The 20013-nt window shown below is 34.7% G+C and overlaps 1 protein-coding gene across 1 annotated transcript in view; it reads left to right on the forward strand.

Moving 5' to 3' along the window:
- The window catches only part of ST8SIA4 (ST8 alpha-N-acetyl-neuraminide alpha-2,8-sialyltransferase 4), an 89814-nt gene extending 72899 nt beyond the window's left edge, over nucleotides 1–16915 (forward strand). Inside the window, exon 6 of the mRNA XM_006081188.3 lies at nucleotides 12611–16915. Within this exon, the coding sequence (XP_006081250.1) occupies nucleotides 12611–12893 (283 nt within the window). The 3' untranslated portion in view covers nucleotides 12894–16915. The remainder of the gene's footprint in view (nucleotides 1–12610) is intronic.
- The last annotated feature ends 3098 nt before the right edge of the window (nucleotides 16916–20013 follow it).

Raw genomic sequence — 20013 nt, forward strand, 5'->3', positions numbered from 1 at the left:
CATTATTGCTATATTCAGTTGAATTGTATAGTTCACATTCTAGATGGAAACCTAATGGTTATTTCTCTCTGCCTATTAAAATGTAACAAGTTTAAAAGAAGTAACTATAGGTTTTTTGATTGTTTGTTTTGCTTTGTTTTCCTAGGTGATATTTAAGCCCTAGTACTATAATGCAGGCAATACTTCATCAAGTTCTTTAAAAAACAAGAACTAAACTAAACTGAACTCGAATTCACTAGTTGACTGTTATGTAGCCATGTGCATAGGTAATGTGACTGGCCATTCCTAATATGATTACATCAACATAATATATTAAATTTCATATGTATATAAATTCACAGTGAACTCGAAAAAAGGCAGGGGATGAGGGTTTGATCAGATGTCAAAGGTGGTCAGATATAAAAAGTAGGGTAATTCCTCCTAAATTAATTTGGCAGGATTCTTGTTAAAACTGGACTCAGCCAGGATAGACTCAGAAGGCTGAAGTAGTGGCCTAGTTGACGAGAGGGTACAGAGGAGTCTAAATAAAGTGTTTGGTCCAGGAGAGAATATTATACCTAGGAGTACAATTGCTGCGTCATAAGGTAATTATAGGTCTAACCTTTTGAGAAATTTCCAGACCTTGTTCCAAAGGGGCTACATCATTTTACTCTCATACACAAGCACCAGCAATATATGAAGGTTTCAGTTGCATCACATTCTCACCAACACTTAATATTATTTATCTTTTTTTATTATAATCATTCTTATTGGTATGAAAAAGCATCTCATTGTGAATTTGACTCACATTTCCTTCATGGCTAATAATGTTGACCATTTTTTTCATGTTCATGTTGGCAATTTATATCTTCTTTGGAAAAATGTCTATTCCTTTGCTCATTTTTAAATTAAGTATTTTGGTGTATTTATTATTGAACTATAAAATTTATGTATTTTAGATGCAAATCAGTTATGTGATTTGCAAATATTTTCACCTATTCTGTGGTGGGTTTTTTCCCCCTCTTTCATTTTTATGGTATTCTTTGAAACACAAACATTTTTAATTTTGATGAAGTCCAATTTATTTTTCTTTTATCAATTGTGCTTTTGGTGTCATATTTAAGGAGGCTTTGGCTAAGGTCATGTTACATTATTCCTCTATTTCTAAGAGTTTTACCTCTTAACTAAATGAGTCTATGATTCATTTTGAGTTATTTTTTGCAATGGGTATGATGAAGGGGTCCAACTTCATTCTTTCAACATTGCATTTTAACTGAATATTATGATAAACATCATAATAGGGGCAAATTTCAGGCAAGGGACAGTTTTTTAAACAATAGTCTGGTTGTGTAGTACTGTTTCACTTTTATATTTTCCCATTGTAAAGAATATTACATTACATAATGTAATTGTCTTTACAGCTATATTTCTGATTGTTTTATTTCTTCAGAAGTACAAGAGCATTCTTTTAAAAAATATCTACTAATGGTCTTCCATTCAGCAACTACTTTATAAATGTGCTTTATATATTAAGTGATTCTGCTTAAAATATGTTGAAGGGATCAGCATTAGTTATGCTAAAAAAGAGAAAAGGGAGGAAAATTGCATTCATTACATTATATTGGACTTGCATCAAATAAAGATTGACATCTGGAGGGGGAAAATAAGTATTTATTGACATTTAACTAGATGAAAAGTATTATATATCACCTTATAGCCCTTCAAACTTTACATAAAATTTAAATTTATCCCTTAATTAATCATGTGGAGCAGTTGTATTTCTAGTGATAGGTAACTTTGGAGTATTACGCAGATGCCACAGCCTGCATCCCTGGTTCACCTCAACAATACCCCCATTTTTGTTGTTGTTTGTTTGTTTGTTTGTTTTTAAGCTAGAATCCCCATTCTATGCTTAAAGAATGTCCTTTACTGAGTGATACAATTATGCCAAAGACAAGGCAAGTGTCTGAATGTCAAGTCACTTCAGCATCACATCCTCTATGGCAGGAATAAAAAGAGAACACTTACCTAAATTTGACTAACCTCCCCACATGCTATTATTTTGATACTTGCTGGGAAAGCTTTAAAAAACACTTTGAACTTGCTTATGGCTATTTTTTATTTCATTACTTCACTGGGCTTTGAGAACTCTGATCTTTGGCTGATATTTGTACACTTTGCTAGCAAGCATTCTACATTACTGAATGGATTAGAGATAACATTTTAGGTCCTTATTCCTTCTGAAATAGATTTTAGTACAATTCCTATCAGGAAGGTTAATGTAACCTGACTTATTAATGTAAACTAAACATATACAATTGAAAATAGCCCAAATCAAGCATAAATAAGATCATCAGACCATTAGAAGAGTTGTTTACATTTTGTTATTATAGTAAAACGGACTTTTATTGGGAAACTGTTCTTACATTGGCTGGGGATGTGGAAATGTCATCTCTAAGTGCTTCCTTGGACTAAATGTTTATGTAAAGGAAACATTTGCATGGGTAAAACACCACTATCATTTTCATCTTCCAATATATGACCCATTTTTTTTTGCCAGGTTTTGGGATTATCTACCCTAGTTGATTTTAATTCTTCTTTCTTTTTCTGTAGGACTCCATGTCTTATGATAAATGATTTTACTGCTTCCTTTTAATTTTAATAAGAAAAATGTAAGATTTTTCATAATTACTGATTTTCAAAAAGCAATCTAACCTCATTAGAAAGATAATATAAAAGGATTAACCTCATTTAACTCCTTCATCATGCTTCAAAACCATCCCCCTTCTATGTTGCTTATATTTCACCATTTGAATGTCACCACTTCCTCATTCTGACAGTTTACATTATCAATTTCAGTTATCTTTCAGAATTTAATTTGGTTAAAAGAGAAGCTTATTAAAACCTGTGGCTTTACATCCACTTTATCTTTTTGCCATAACCTCCATGTACCAGTTCAAGTTTTTAAGCTTTATCTTTAAGAAGTCTCAAAATGGTTAGAATTCATTTATGTACTATAATTATTTTTAAATTCCCCTTCACCGAAATCTAACTAACACGATGTTCTTTTGGTGTAGTCCTTTTAAATTTATTCAGGTTTCTGACATGATAAATAAAATCTAAAGAATTCCTCTGTTCATTTTTGTTTAATTGTTCTCACGTCTCAACAAAATCCCATTTTCCTATATGGTATCATTCTCTCCCATTAGTTTTATATTTGAAATTATAGTGAATAGTTTTATAATTTTTAGAGAATCAAAAATCAATCTATTATGAATTTGTAAGTCAATTTTAGTATTATAGGAAATTAGAAATGATGTTAAACTGTTCAGCAGGGGTGATTTTATCAAACAGCTCTATAATGTTATTGAAGGGAAATGCTGCATGTTATTTCAGATCACATATCATAAAAGTATTAGTAGTTAATAACTACAAGCAAAACATAAAGTTTAGACTACCAATACAACTGGATGAACTTTCATGTTCCTCAATCCAAATTCAGATTACTGTGACCTTTTATAAATGACAGTTTTATATGTGGTAGAAACCATATTAAGAATCTCATTTTATTGGTTAATAATGTGCAACTGACTAAGTTTAAGGGGTTTGCCCAAGATCACATAGTTAGCTAAAGGTACAGCCAAGCCAAGACTGCCACTTTTTTAGGGCTTTCCCACTATTAAATATTGTCACTCAGAGATTTCCAAGCCATAAGGGTGCTCCACTTTTTTAACACTACAAATCTCCAAAATGCCAGCAAGAAGAAATTAAATAAACAGTCATTAGTACTTATTTTGTATCCAGCACTGTGCTAAAATACCATGAGATGAAACAGATTTATCTTTCTATTTTATTACATAACTAGAGGCCTGGTGCATGAAATTAATGCACTGGGGAAGCGGGGGTTCCTCAGCCTGGACTGTGCCCTCTCGCAGTCCAAGACCCCTCACTCCTTACCACCCACCTGCTCACTGCTCGTTACCACTCTGCTTGCTGCTCCTTAGCACTGCCACGGAGGCAGGAGAGGCTCCCGAAACTCACCAGCCGTGAGCCCCGCTTCTGGCTGAGTGGCACGCCCCCTGTGGGAGCACACTGACCACCAGGAGCAGCTCCTGCATTGAGTGTCTGCCCCCTGGTTGTCAGTGTGCATCATAGCGACCAGTCGTTCTGGTCATTCCACTGTAACAGTTGCTTAGGCTTTTATTATATAGACTAGAGACCCGGTGCACAAAAATTCATACACTGAGGGCCGGGGGTGGGGGGGTCCCTCAGCCCAGCCTGCCCCCTCTCACAGTCCAAGAGTCCTCAGAAGATGTCCTACTGACAGCTTAGGCCCATTACCCCTGGGGGGAGCGGGCCTAAGCTGCAGTCTGGCCTCCCGCTGCGGGAGGCCACCGGGCTGATCAGGGGAAGGTGCCGCCACCATCACCCCACTGCTGCTGCCACTGACACTGCTGGGCGCTGCAACTGCCAGCCCTTGGCCCTTGCAGCCGCCAAGGTGTTTTCATCAACATAGACTCCAGTCCCTTCACCACAAACAACTTTCTTTAGGCATTTTCAAGATGTCTCTTTCATAGGATATGACCTTCCTCCCTCCCTCCCTCCCTTCCTTCCTTCCTTCCTTCCTTCCTTCCTTCCTTCCTTCCTTCCTTCCTTCCTTCCTTCCTTCCTTCCTTCCTTTCTTTCTTTCTTTTTATCCTCCCTGAGGATATCCTCACTGCGGCTGCTGATCAGGCCCCGCCTCTCTCTCCAGGCCTTGCAGCAGCCGTAGTCCCCACACACCCAAGTTGCTGTGCACGCAGCCTGCTGATTGGTCATTACTGTGATGAGGTGCCAGACAATTTGCATATTCCTCTATTATTAGTATAGATAAATAATGTTAAACTTCTGTATAAGTATGTAGTGAAGCTATATTTACAGATATGCAAGCCATTCCCCTATCTTCTCTCTTTCCAAACAGGGCAAAAATAAACAACTACCTGGAAATTTCTCAAAGGCACTTTTTCTAACTTTGAATTTTCTTGTACAAATCTTATGGAGGTATGGGTCAGGAGGAATATTTTCTATGTCTTTTCTGCAGTCAGTGGAGCTGGCTTGCAAGAACTGATTATGTCATCTCTTTCCATCTCAGTTTTCACTGATGTCAGGTTAGAAGCCTGAAATTAGCTGTGATGGGAATATTTACACCATGGAAATTGGCCAATGCTGCAGATCTGTAACTGTCTCCCCTAATCAGTGTCTGCTATTAAACATTTACCAACATACCCATGTACAATGCACTGGTTGAGCAAAATTGGGCAAGTTATTTTACTTCTTAAGCTATTAACTGTTCCTTCTGTGAAGTAGGAATGCAAATATATACTATATCATATAAAACAGAATTTTATAAGTCCATGTGAAAGTACTTTGAAACTGAGTTTCAAGTAGAATAACTATTGCAGTAATTAGAGTTATATGTTCACTGATAAAATATGAGACACTTGGCAAAACCAATATAGTTTAGGTAGATCAAAAATTTCTTAACACTGCATCTTCACATAAACTGACTATGAACCTGGCTAAATAAAAAGGAAAAAGAATGAAATTCAGAGCTAAGGTCAAAGTCTGGATTTCTATAGAGGACATCAAATAACATTAACAGGTACCAAACAGAATATAGAGATTATTGGGCCTAAGGTATTATTCCTATTCTTTTCCCCATGCCATAATTCCTCTGTGCCTCTGATGAATTAGGCTTAGGAATGTGGATAAATATTTTCTGTTTGTAGATTGTGAAGGCCTCTGCAGAAAGAATTTTCTGTTTTCTTTTTATCACCTACATAATACAGACCTCTGTATACAAAAGGCTCACAGATAAGAAATATTGACAGATTGACCTCTTGAGGTTACACATTCCTGCTTTCATTTTCATGACACTTGAAAATACTTTTTAAATCTGAATGGAAATCCCTACCCTTTGATACAGTGTCACTGCCTTTGGCATTTGCAATGTGGTTAAGTAAGTTATATATTGAAACTACAAAATCCTCTTCTGATTTAAAGACTTTTGAGAATGTACTTTGGAAAAGTGGGTCCTGTATATTGGTCAGCTCTTACTTACCTTTGAATAAAACAAAAAACCCAAAAACCTTTGCGTGTAAAAATCACTAACAGCTGACTGTTAATCACCAAAACATGATACAGATCACATGATACATGTGAACTCAGTGTGGAAACTACTCCCCGGGACTTGCTATTTCAAGCTGAATGATCTTGAAAACTAAAGAAATCAATTCCTTTTTGTTAAAATTGAAAATATTATAGTCAGATAGATGTGGGCTTAAATCTTGGTTCCATCACCTACAATTTCCATGATCTTAAACTGGTTATATAACCTTCCCAAGCCTGGTTTCCTCATATGTGAAATAATATCAATTCATAGGTTTGTGGTGAGTATTAAGTGAAGAAAAAAGCAACAGCGTACATAAAGCTCTTAACACTATCTCTGGCCCATTGTGGATACTCAGTAAATTATTATTCTCTTTGCAACTTTTCAATAGATTGCTTGTGTTTTTTACTCTTGGGTTTACTCCTAGCTTGCCAAATCACATAAAATATGCCCGTCTTTTTGTTTCCTCACACAAGAAGAAGATATAAGATCACCGTTTGCTTCCCTGGAATAATACAAGGATTAATTAATTCATAGTGGACTGAATTATTCTCAGGATGTACATACAGTACTGGAAGTTCTATTTTTTTAAAGAAATGATCACCAACCTTACTTTTGTGGCAAGACAAATCATTTCATAATCTTTAAAAAGAAATATCATTAACTTTACCAAAAGTTTTCAAACAAAATTAAGTTTTATGCACTTTAAAAAAATGAATTCACGTTATGTGGCATACTGCAGACTGGGGATACATGAAAGGACTATTTGAACAGTTGGAAGCAAAATACAAGAGATGTTCTAGTTTGGCATGCCCAGGATGACTGCATTAAGTTTTATTTTATATAGCCCCTACACATAGATTACTCCAAAGAATGAACCAGCATATTGACAAATATGTAGAACAGAATCCCTGAAAATTCTTATAAATTATTCAGGTATTATAAAAGAATAAACTTTTGGGAGGTGGGGTGTAGATTTGGGGCAATGAATTATAGAAAGCTAATTCTTTTATAATGTCTCATATGTTCATACATGTTTTAGAACCAGAAGCCATATTATACCCTTAACAGAATCTTCCTATGGAACTGAGCACAAAGCTTAGTTGTGGAAAGATTAAACATAGGAGGAGAAATAAAGAAGACTCTTCTGAACCAAGAGTGCACTATGCTATGTGCTTCATCTCACATTCCAGACAAAAGAATTCCTGGGCTCATAGTAGAAATTTTGCAAGTAATATAATACCAAGTTAAAAACTGTTGGCACAGTAAGATTCCATACTTTTTATTCAGATTCATCTAGAAATTTTTATGCTCAGTTGTTGGAGGTTAATAATATTTTATGAAGAAGAATATTTTATTACTTCTAAACATTTAGACTTATTTGTTTAAATAAAAATTATTTGCCAACATGTTGAGTGTGAACTCTCTCCAGTATATTACTTCTAAAATATTGGTTGTTTGAAATAATCATATAATTTGGCTCATCAAGTGGTCATTATCTAATTTCATTGTGACATAAAATCTAACATATTGCTGGCTTTAACATCAAGCATTTTTTGAGTAACTTTTTTGCTTTGCAATATATTAAAACCTAAAAAAAGGTAAAGAGAGCAGAATAAGGAAGAGGAAGCAGAACAAGACTAAAAGTGTCAGAGCATGTTCAGTTTCATGGGGAGAGAAAATTTGAAACAGCAAATAGAGAAGAGCCTAAAGCCATACAATCAAATGTTTTTGCTTCTCAGCTAAGGAAACATGCCCATTGAGGTTAAATTACAGACCTCCAATTGTCCAGCCAATACGTAATTACAGAAGGTGCCAAGAGAGAAGTGGGATATGTGAGTAGGATTGAAGAATGGGTTGTTATGGGATCTGATGAAATTCAACTAATACTACATACTATTTGTCAAATTTTATACTATGTTCTTCCACACTTACTATCTCTTTTACATGATCCTAACAGGCTTGTGTGTTCAATATTATTAACCAATGTCCCTGGAAATAAAGTAGTTGTCCCAAGGACTTAAAAGCAATATATCACAGCTTCACACCCATGGCGTGTCGTGACCATAAACATGGCCTTCTATAGCACATTGATTTGTGGGTAAAGGCATCCTACTAGTAAGTGTTGAGTTCCTCCTAAATAATGGGACTGATATGTTGGAGGAACAGTACATAAGGCACCTTGCTTAGCAAGAACAGAGCTTCCATACTGGGAAGTAATGAGATGATTGAATCTATTTTAAAAAGAAGAAGAAATATTCCATTTACACATAAAAGTGAGTTGGTTTCATATAGACAGAGTATTACAATATTGAAATAAAGCAGAAAGTAAGGAAGAGAGGGAGTTAATAGTATCTGAAATAAAACAGCCTTGCTGATGAAAATTATCCCATGTGTATCTATGAATGATTGTAATACATTTTAATATCCAAAACTGTCAGAGAAACAAAAGGGTGCCTCACATTATAGCAGCTATTATCGCTATGTGATGTATTAGAAGTAATATTCTTCTTTTTCATTCATTTCTTTTTTCTTCAAGTTTTCTATATAAAGCCTGCACTCTATAAATTAAAAAAGAATTTATTTATAAAAATAAATACATACAAGGAAACTAGATGATTTCCTGATTTGAAAACATTGATAAATTTTAAGCTACAACAGATAAGATTTTGAGATAAAACTTAGAACAGCTTGTACTGAATTAGAATGTGAATAGTGCATTATTTTATCAATGCAGCTTTTTAGTCAATTTTGTCCTAAATAAGATTAAAAACTTAATATTCTATCTTTTGTATAAACTCCTCACAACAAACTTATAGTTTTTAAATGTCAGCTTGTAAATAAGCAGATACTTTCAAATATGGTTTTTAAAATTGTTCTCTGGGCTTTGGATTATAAAGTTGACCAAAATTATCTGATAATGCTAATAGAATTTTAAAAGAATATTATTTTTGTTATTTTCACATGTGGAATTTGTTTCTGGACAAATGCTGAATCCTGATCATTTAGGTTGGCCTATACAATTTCAAGCACAAGGTTAGATTTATCATAAGCACATAGTAGACTCTTACTGTATTTGATAGCTGTTACGTTTTTTAATTTCACAAAATGTTATTACCTATGACTTTAGTTCTTGACCTGCTTTAAGGATTTTTTGTTTTTTTATCTGTTGCATGTTGATATCATTTATTAAGGTCTGTTTTCTTGTGGGTTTTGTTTGTTTGTTTGTTTTAGAATTCAATAGGATAAGTGCATTTATTTTGTGTGTGTGTGTATGTTTTTTTAATGTCCTGGAAAATGAGTAATTTATATTTCTTTGGATTATTCAAAGAATAATTGTTACAAGCCAAACATTACAAAGCTTAATTTCTCCTTCTGTTAGCATTTCTAAAGGAAAGTTTATTAATACCAGTATTTTAATGGCATAGATGAGAATACAGGAAGTTTCTAAAGTATCTCTACCCATTATTTTCAAACTAGAGGCCCGGTGCGCACATTCATGCACTGGTGGGGTCCCTAGGCCTGGCCCTCGGGCATCAGGCCTAAACCGGCTCTCCAACATCCCCCGAGGGGTCCCGGATTGTGAGAGGGTGTTTTTTGAGTGACACACCCCAGAATCAGGCTCCCTCCTCTCTGGTTCTGGTGTGTCACCCGAGAACTGCAGCTGCAAAGTCACCACAGCTCGGCAGCTCCTGTGTTGAGCATCTACCCCCTGGTGGTCAATGCACATCATGGCTCCTGGTCAGCCTGTCGCTTAGGCTTTTATATATATAAACTAGAGGCCTGGTGCACCAAATTCAGGCACTGGTGGGGGGTGGTCCCTCGGCCCAACCTGCGCCCTCTCATAGTCCGGGACTGCTTGGGGGATGTCCGCCTACCGGAGGGATGGGGCCTAAGCTGGCAGGAGGACATCCCTCTTGCAACCTGGGATCTCTCACTCCTTACTGCCCATGTGCTCGCTCCTTACCGCTTGGCTTGATGCTTCTTAGCAGCAGGCTCCTTACTCCTTGGCTTACTGCTTCTTAGCACTGCCGTGAACCCGGCTTTTGGCTGAGTGGTGCTCCCCCTGTGGGAGTGCACTGACCACCAGGAGGCATCTTCTACATTGAGAGTCTGCCCCCTATGGTCAGTGTGCATCATAGCAACCGGTCGTTCTGGTCGTTCCACTGTAATGGTCGCTTAGGCATTTATTATATAGATAAGATGCTTTGTGATCAGAATTTAGTTTTCAGAACACAATTTTTATTAATATTAATTAATTAATATTCTAGGTATATCCTACCTGTTAAAAAGTTAAAACATTAATTTGCTCCATAAAATCCTCACTGAAGTCACAGTGAATTGACGATTATCTCAAGAATTATATTTTTCTATTATGTTTTTCTGGATGTGCTGACCTTCCATAATGCTCATTTGTCTGTTCTGCAATTCAGATGTCAGGTACTTGAGGGTAAGAGGACAACCTCACTAACTGTCTGTGCTATCTTATAAGGTGCCTGGATCTAAAAATGTTGAGTGATTGTTCACCTCTGACATTATTTTGAAATAGGCCAATAATTTTGCCTTCAGCATTTCTAACATTAGAGTTGCTTATTTGTATTACATATAGGAGTTGCTTTGGTATTTTGTCTATGACCAACCATATTTAAGTGGATTCCTGCATATCTCACCAGAATTAAGGAATGAAAAGCATCTATTTATAATGTACCCATGGAGTCATATTTAATGTGATCTTTCATTCCTATACATATAATCTAACATTATATTATTGCCTGGTAGTTATTTTTTTCTCATCTTAGAATAAGATTAAAACACATAATTTAGCATGACCTTCATACTGCCAAATTATTCCAAATCATTGGCACTCCCTAATGGAAATAATCAAATTTTTTAAGTGTACAGTTCAACGTTTTTTTTAATGTATTCAACTATACATACAACCACCAACTGCAGGCTGAACCAGCTTCAATGTATTCAAACTGTAGGCATGGAATCAACGGCTGGGTTCCCTCATGATGTTACCAATATGCATTGTATAGTTTTTGCTCATTCAGCTACCTTTGGGTTGTGAAACAATGTTTAGATGTTCTTCTCTGTAAAGTCCTTATGAACCTTCTTTATTGAAGGATAAGCTTTCTTAAAACACTTGTAATAACAAAAGGTCAGTGATGCATTTCACATTGCTTAACACGTTCAGCATGTGGCCTTCACCCCAAGAAAAATAAAAATGTAAAAGGTCACTTCTGGTTTAAAGAGGGGTACAAAGAATAAAAAAGGAATGATGATGGCAAAGTGTATTTCCTTTTCCTGTTTGAGATGTTGGAGTGAGGTTTGAAAATCCAGTATGTATCTATCAAATAAAGTAAAATAAAATTTTGTGGTTTTTTTCATATTCAATAGTCTAAATCTATTTGCTCTTCCCTGAAAAGCTTCATGAATTATTTTTTAAATGGAAATAATAATATATAAATTCTAAGTATATATTTAAGTATGTATTTAAATACAACTGTGACCAAAATCTAATAATTTTCCCCCTTACATTTGGATGGCAGAAATATATTTCCTCAAATAGGAGATATTAAATAAAACACAAATTTTAAAAACAGACAATTTATTATTGGACAACTTTGAAAGTAGGGGGACATCTATACCCTTACTCTTTCAGCAGGTTCCACGTAAGATAATGAATATCTCAAGAACTATTGGAAACCCCCTTCCATACCAGAGGTGCTGATTAACTTCTGAGTTTGCATGCTTTTCAAAGGAACCAAGTGTGGCAACAATGATGGGTCATAACATTTTGGAGTATTTTAGTGCCTTTTAAAATGAATAGTATAAAATACTTATTAGCACTGACATATATTTTACCAATTTTACAAAATGTTAAACTGCATAAATGGTGAATTAGTTGCAAATATATGTTTTATGTTGTTCTTCTGTGGGTTGAGGCGATGTTTTTAATTAGTCTTGATAATATATGACTTGGACAATTGATGTTGAAGAAGTAAATTAGTATAATGCAGGTAAAGCATTTATTTGTTTGGGTTTTTAAGTTAAATATGAGGTTTTGAAAAACTATAAGCATAGTTTCAAATTCTCTTTATCCAGGAGATTACTTAGTCACTGCCCACTTACTATACCTTTCTCAACATATTTAACACTTTCTGAGAAGATTCCAGTCTGTATATAAATGTTTGCTACTAATTTATTTTAATACAAGATCACACAACAATATTTACCTACATTTCAGGTACCCTGGCTAACTATATGACCTCAAAAATTAGCAATATAATAAAATAAATACATTAGTATTCTAAATGCTTATAAATATATTTCTTCAGTAATCTTTTGTGTATTATTTATAAAGATACTTTTCAAATTTCATTTACTTTAATTCTTCGTAGTATATTTGATATAGTCTATGTTGGATGTATCTCTAAATTATCTTTTCTGTGTGTGTGTGTGTGCTGTTGTTTTTTCCAGTTACTGGCTGACAAACAAAGTTCCCATCAAAAGACCCAGTACAGGTCTCCTCATGTATACACTTGCCACAAGATTCTGTGATGAAATTCACCTGTATGGATTCTGGCCTTTCCCTAAGGATTTGAATGGAAAAGCGGTCAAATATCATTACTATGATGACTTAAAATATAGGTACTTTTCTAATGCAAGTCCTCACAGAATGCCATTAGAATTCAAAACCTTAAATGTGCTACACAATAGAGGCGCTCTGAAACTGACAACAGGGAAGTGTGTAAAGCAATAAAGCACATTTGAAAACAGACAAACTGAATATGCACTTCTTTTCTGAAGATGCTTCCTAAGATCTGAAAATAGGATCCAAAACACGACTGGGTTTCAGCATCCACCAATTACCTGAAAGGTGATCAAGGACATTCATGAGAAATCCACTACCAGCTGATGAAATACCTGCGAAGTGCTCTAAAATTTAAATATGTTGACTTCAAGGGTCCTAGTAAGTGCCACTTCCACGAAGAACACAGTTTGAATGTATAATCAGTAGTGTTTACAAGATCCAACAATGCACTTGTCCTTAGTTACTGAAACAAAGATGTTCATCACTGTCGGGCTGCCTCTGCGATGCCAAGCACATGAGAAGAGGAACAGCGGGAACATAACTCAGCCCTTGGGGAAATTAACCATCCTTGTCAGCAGATATGAAGATGGAAACTGAGCAGCGAAATACACAAGATTAAACAACTCAAGTAAATGCCTTCAGTCAGGACTCTGAGTCTGATCATGAATTTTATGTTTCTGTTTTTTGTCTGGAATCTCTTTTGGTTTGGGGTGTTTAGAAATCCTTTCTAAGACAAATATGAATGAGATAAATAACCTCCATGTGGTCATTTTTAAACTTCCTAAATTTTTAAAGAGCAGTCACACAATGACTTTGTAAAAAAGTTTTATTTTGCACAACTCTAAACCTCCAGATGTTTTTCCAGTGGTATAGAAGGTACCAGCTAAACTGTACCATTAAGTAATCTTGAACCATTCTAAAGAAAAGATGTTCTATGTCACCTGAGGTGGTAATATTAGCTGAAAAAAATGTACTTTTGGTACCAAAGATTATACTGATGTTTCTACACAACAATCCATTTTCCTTTCATGAAAATAATATATTACTGTGTTATTCTATTAATGTGAAAGTTCTCTCTAGATATTTTCAATTTTCAAAACTCAAACTTTATTTTTATTTGAAGGAAGACTTCCATGGTGTTTACATTTCATAATAATTTTGTGGAAGCACTTTGCCCTTTAAGAATAAATGTTTGCCTGATAGGGATGAAATGTGACTTCCAATTATTTGATATCCCCCTTATTCAAATAGAAAGATTGGCCTGCTCTTTATAGCATAAATTTTCTCAGTGCAGAAATAACTAATGAGTGTTGCTTCCATTACAGAGATGATTCATTTTAATAGGTTTAACAATGAAACTGTATGTCAGTATTTTGCACTTTGAATGAATTAAATTGACCAACTTTTTTTTCTGTGGTTAAATTTATTCAATGTTATCATATTAATATGTTTTCAAAGAAGCACATGAAGTTATTAATAAAGTGAGTTAGGATGTGTTAGCATGTAACAGAATTGACCAGTAGGCCTGTTTACTGGTAACTCGTGCTACACTGGTAGGTGATTCTGATGGTAACTTGTTTCTTTTGAAAGCAGAAGTGCTCTGTTTCCACTTCTACTCTTGGTCTGAAACAACTCAGTTGACTTCTTGTTTTTTAGGCAAGGCAGTCTGAAGAGAGAAGAATAGCACGCAGAGTATGTATGCTTTGTTTTTTAGAGAAGACACTCTGGGAAAAAAAAGAATAAATAGCATGGGGAATGTATATGAAATCACGAAAAAAGATATTCTCAGTACAGTTCTTAATATATTAATGATATATGGTATTATTTTTAAAAATATGTTAGAACTGTGTGATATGGGAGACTATATTTTCTGAGAATTCATGTCTCTAAGAAAACAAAATAGAGTAAAGGAGATGCTTAGCTACAAATGGATAGAACATACGTACTTTTGTCATTAATCTCTTATCTTTTGGAAATTTAAAAAAAATTAGGCACATGTTATGAATGTAAAGTTAACAATCTGATGGATTTAATAAATCAAAACTAGGTAGGTGATTTGTAGAATCTTAATTTCCACCATTTGTGAATAAGTTGTTTGAGTAGTCTTTAATTGAGTTCTATAGAAATTTTGAAGTCAAAATTTGTATGTAAAATTAATCTCAGAACTTATTTAAAGTATGTCCTAAAAAGCATCAGCAAAGTACCTTGCCATTTTTACTGCATTTTAGACAAATGTATTTAAACAATTTTAAGGCCACAGCAAAAGCGTCCCAGCCATTCACTGTTCTGTGCATTGAAGTTTATTTCATAGATGCATTGAGTAGTGCCTTTTTAGCTTCACCTTGTTTTGTTACCCTGTGCTTTCTGTTCTCTAAATACGTTGCCCAGTTCTGAAAATGTTTGGCATATAAAAAAGGGCTTCAGTATCAACTGAGACTACTTTTGTTCATCTCAGGGAGCTTTCAATACTCAAGAATGAATTCAATTAAGGCATCAAGTGTTCAAAGCATACAAACTGTACATGATCATTTCATTCCCTATCGTAAACCTTTCCATCCATGCCTCCCGCTTCAAGATCTACTGTGGCCTTAATGGGGCAAGGAGATGACCGAGAGCTGACAGCAAGAATAAGAAAATAACTGAGATTTAACCAATAAGGGGGCAAAAGGGATCATGATAAAATCTAATTATACATGCATACTTGAAATACCTGCTTTTTTTCTTTTGTACTATTATATGTTCACGGCTTTAGTTTTTTATTTCTTTGTTATGATTTAACCCAGTACCTGGCAATGCTCAGGCAGCTGATTGTAAAAGAAAGGTTCCTGTCCTTCAGAGAACATGGTTGTTACTGTGCTGTTGACATGTGTAGGCCATGGAAACCTGTTCATCATTATCACCCAGCTTGTTCTATTATTAATATTAAGTTGCTGGAATAAAAAAAAAGAATCAGTAACAGATTTTCTGGGCAATTCTAATTAATTATTCAGCCCAAAGGACTGCTGAAATTATTGTGGAAGTTTTTCTATCTGAAGGTGCTGGGCATTCAAATGTATTTATGTATTGTGTATCATATGAAGTGTGTATCAATTGCTAACGGGAATTTCTACATATATGCTTATAGAAGCAATTTATTTCAATGACGCTATGCTTGTATTGGTGGTATAGTGGTGAGCATAGCTGCCTTCTATACATTATGGGTAGTGTACATACCAACTAGTTATTAAGCTACTACACAGGAAAAGGGTGAACAAAATAATTTATTTCTGATTGAGCGAGTCAGTCACAATGCACACAATGTGGTATTTGGTTCATAAAAGAGTTGTTTTCACGTGGTTATTGTTGGAAGTAGCTATAATTGTGGAAGGGGTGTAGGAAGAGTTAAATAGAATTAGTTACCTCTACAGGTGTGAAATTTCCCCAACAGACATTATCCATATACCAATGTTTTAAAGATTGAGTGAGGGGAGGATATTGCTTGTACTAGTATTTAATGAAAGAAAATCCAAATAAAGACCACCTAGAAATAGATATTTTATTATATATGTGCTATAGATATATCTATACAGTACAAATAGACATGTGTGATGCATATATACAATGCTATATATGTGTGTTTGTGTGTATACACACTGAGTCTGAAATATACACACACTAGACTTGTGTTATGCTAACATCTTCAGGGGCCGCACTGGGAAGCACCCTGGAGATGAGACCACTTTAGAATAAAGAAGTCCTTCTGAGACTTCAGTTACTAACCTGCTTTAAGAGGTATCTACTTTATAACTGAATTGTGTGTTGCTCATACCTAGAGTTACAATAAGGGTCTAGTCTGTCGGAATCTTAAATAAAAAGAAAACTTTAAAATTAAAAAAAAAGTCTTCATGCTGGCAATGTATTTGAATTGCAGTTTTCAGCTTGTGGCTTCAGGCCCTGTGTCTCCCATTTAAGTAGCACCTTTTACTAGACATGGTTTCTTTGTGTAGGCGAAAGCACAAGTGGTTCAAATGTATATAGCAGGAAAAAAAGTTTACAAAGATAGCATTGCTGCACAGAATAATTGCTACTGAATATTTCTTATATAATTTGTGGAAAGGAAAGCTGAGGTTTATTCTGTCAAATTCATTCTGTTCAACACTGTTTTCCTATTGTTTATGTAGAGCAATTGGGTGTTACTGTTTTATCATTTGTAATATTGTAAAATAAATTAAATCCTTTTTTTCAATTTTTCTCTTATTTCTTATATCCAAGCCCTGGTTTTACTTTATACTTCAATATAAGGTTATAGTTTAGCTAATGCCTTTGTCTTCCCTGCCTCTCACCTGCAGCCATTGGGAATTTGGCATCTGTTTTAAAGAGTATGCATAAGACTGAACAAAATCAAAAGCCCGTGAACATCAGGAAATTCTTGACAATTTTAAGTGTGGTGCGTTGTGTTTGTAGTTGAAGGAATAGAATGTTACACAAGTTACAGTCATTTCTATTCAGTTTATAGTCCTGCTAACTGCTGTCAGCTAGTCACTACAGCTTTACGGCTAGAGAGGTCAATGGTTTCTTACACACTGCACATTCTTAAGGCTTCCCTTTGGTCTGTGATTTCAAATTTTCTAGTTTGCAGTTCACTTCCAGGAGATGATTCTGGAAAACTACATGTTTAAATCCTCTCATCTTTGTTTTCAGACTCTGCACTATTTTCTCCAGAAATTATTATATACGGTCACTTTTAGCATTCTGTAATTTTGAAACATTTGCTAGAGACCAACAGTGAATCATGAATCATTAACAATGGTTAATGAATATTGATCTTATTTATATCTGCGTCATTACCTTTTAATTCCAAAGATCCATACACTCTGGGGTCATTCCTCTCTATTCTGGGGATGTAATCAGATCTTATCATAAACCTATGAGATAGATATTGCAAATATCCCAGTAATACAGATTAGATTAAATGAGAGGTTGGATGTTTTGAAGGTCACACGGTTCAGAAGTGAGAGAATCAGTATTTGAACCCAAGTGTCTGACTTCAGTGTCCACTGTCTTAACCATCACATTTTTTATTGTTGAAAGTATCACACATATTCCCTTTTTCCCCCCAGTCACCCCCTCCACCCCTTGCCCCTGACTCTCCATCCCACAGGCCATGCTGCCTCTTTTAAACTGGCAAGAAGTGCCCTAGAAAACTTAAGTTTGCAAATAATTTATTTTTTGTAATGAGCACAGCTCAAAAGTATAGGTGTGTACATAGGAGGGATATATAATATATGCTTTAGGATAGTGTAATAAATGGTCCCTGCCCTACACAGAAGTATTATCTCTAATGACAATATGTGTGCCTTCTAGTTCAGAGGTTTCCCCCTGGATAGTACTGCATAAACAATGCCAACTTTTGCTCCAAATTTTTATATATTTTTTTCATACAAGGTGGATTCACTTATGTTAGAATCTGACTTTATGTATTACAAATTGTATGATAGCTATTTTAAAGTCTAATTGTGAGGTTCCTCCATAAACATTTTGATTGAATTTGAATGTTTGATTCATCTCTATTAGCAACTATTTCCAGAAATATCTTAAGTTTGAACTTGTGCAGATAGCTAAGTTCATCCGTTATATATTAATTAAAAGTAAAACCTAGTTTCCCTCTCTGGCTTGAAATGAAAGTAACTTCATCTCCAAATTAAGGGGATTGCTTAATGATTCCCCCTATATACTAACTTCATTGTGCACAAGCCCATGAAAGTTAAAAAAAATTTCAGATATAGGAATAAAGTTATTGTTCCATCCATTTAAAAAAGATTTTGGTCACTTCATTGCTTAAGTTCTGAAATCTCAATAAACAAATGTGAAAGAATTGAATGCCAATATAAATATCTCCTCTTTTTTTCCTTTTAGATTGCTGATTTCTAATTCAGTCGCCCAAGTAAAATCTCTCAAGTAGACATGATCTACAAAAATGCCTCAGTGAGTGACAATTCTGTAATATCTCTCCCTTGGTGATTCAGAAAATGCACTAACATAAAAAAAATCTGAGAAATTTTAAAATAAAGATTTTTTTATTGTTTAAAAAGTCATAGATTATACATCATTCTGTAGAGTATGAAATTATGTTCTACAGACCATACTTGGGCTAGCACTTGCAGATAACAAACAATACAAGATAACAGGTAAGAGCTGCAGTTTTAGAAAGGCTGATGCTGACTTTATTCAGTGTTATCTTTTCCCATAGACCAAAAAATATTGTCTTAATAATATTTTCAAATATAAAAATAATTTAAACTGGCATTTACTCTCTAAACTTTTTATATTAATTTTTACATTAACAATTACTCTCTCTAAACTATTAATCATATCATGGCTAAATTCCTAAGAGCAGTCCCAAAGGTAAACTTTATTGCTCATTATAAGTAATGCACACAAATTAGTTAGCATTAAGACACTAATAGCTCAGGAAGGGGAAAAAAATGCAATGAGGTGCTAATTTGCATTTCTAGAGCAACTCAGTATATTACCGTAAGCTCTCTCCCTGCTGTCCGTCCAGCCCAGCTTCCTCCAACCTCCCATCACCACACAGATGGGCTGTCTCTGAGCACATCTGCCGGTGCTGCCACAGTGTAAACACACTCAGCTGGTAGCAGATGTTTTCCAGGAGAGATTGCTACCACTGAGTTGTTCCGCTTTGGATTCTATGTTAGTTGATCTCCATGAATGAGCAGAAGGTTATTGTGTTCAAATAGATCATTTGTCTATCAGGTACAGAACAATAGCAGGGTAGTTGCAGGCTCAACTGTTTGACATTACCATGTACATATATGTAGAAATGCTCTGAAGGCTCTCCTAATAAGTCAAAAAATTTCTTTTTTTAAATATGAGCCTTTATAAGACTTTTTTGCTGAGTTCTTCAAAGTTAAAAGAAAAATAAGTAGAGTCTCTGATTTTCTATGGTAATTGTTGCAATGGTTAGTGTTCTTGTGGGTTGTTATGATAAGTGTGTGTATTCATGGTTCTCAGTTTATATCAATAAACTAGGCATTCATTAATGGAGTAATTTTATTTAATTCTATAGACTCTGATAGCATGTTTTTCTTATGTAAGTTTATCATTTCACTTAGTATGGATATATTTGAAAATTTATTGATGATATGTAAAATCGACAAATACTTCATCTTTTAAATGGTTACATTTGTTGGCTTTTATAAAGTAATACTACCTACTAGGCACTCAAATAAACATGAGGAATACCTTTCTACATGGTATGTCTTCAAAATTTAAATAGAAAAGACATACA

The sequence above is a fragment of the Myotis lucifugus genome, unplaced genomic scaffold, assembly GCF_000147115.1.
Source record: "Myotis lucifugus unplaced genomic scaffold, Myoluc2.0 scaffold_0, whole genome shotgun sequence".
Classification (NCBI taxonomy): domain Eukaryota; kingdom Metazoa; phylum Chordata; class Mammalia; order Chiroptera; family Vespertilionidae; genus Myotis; species Myotis lucifugus.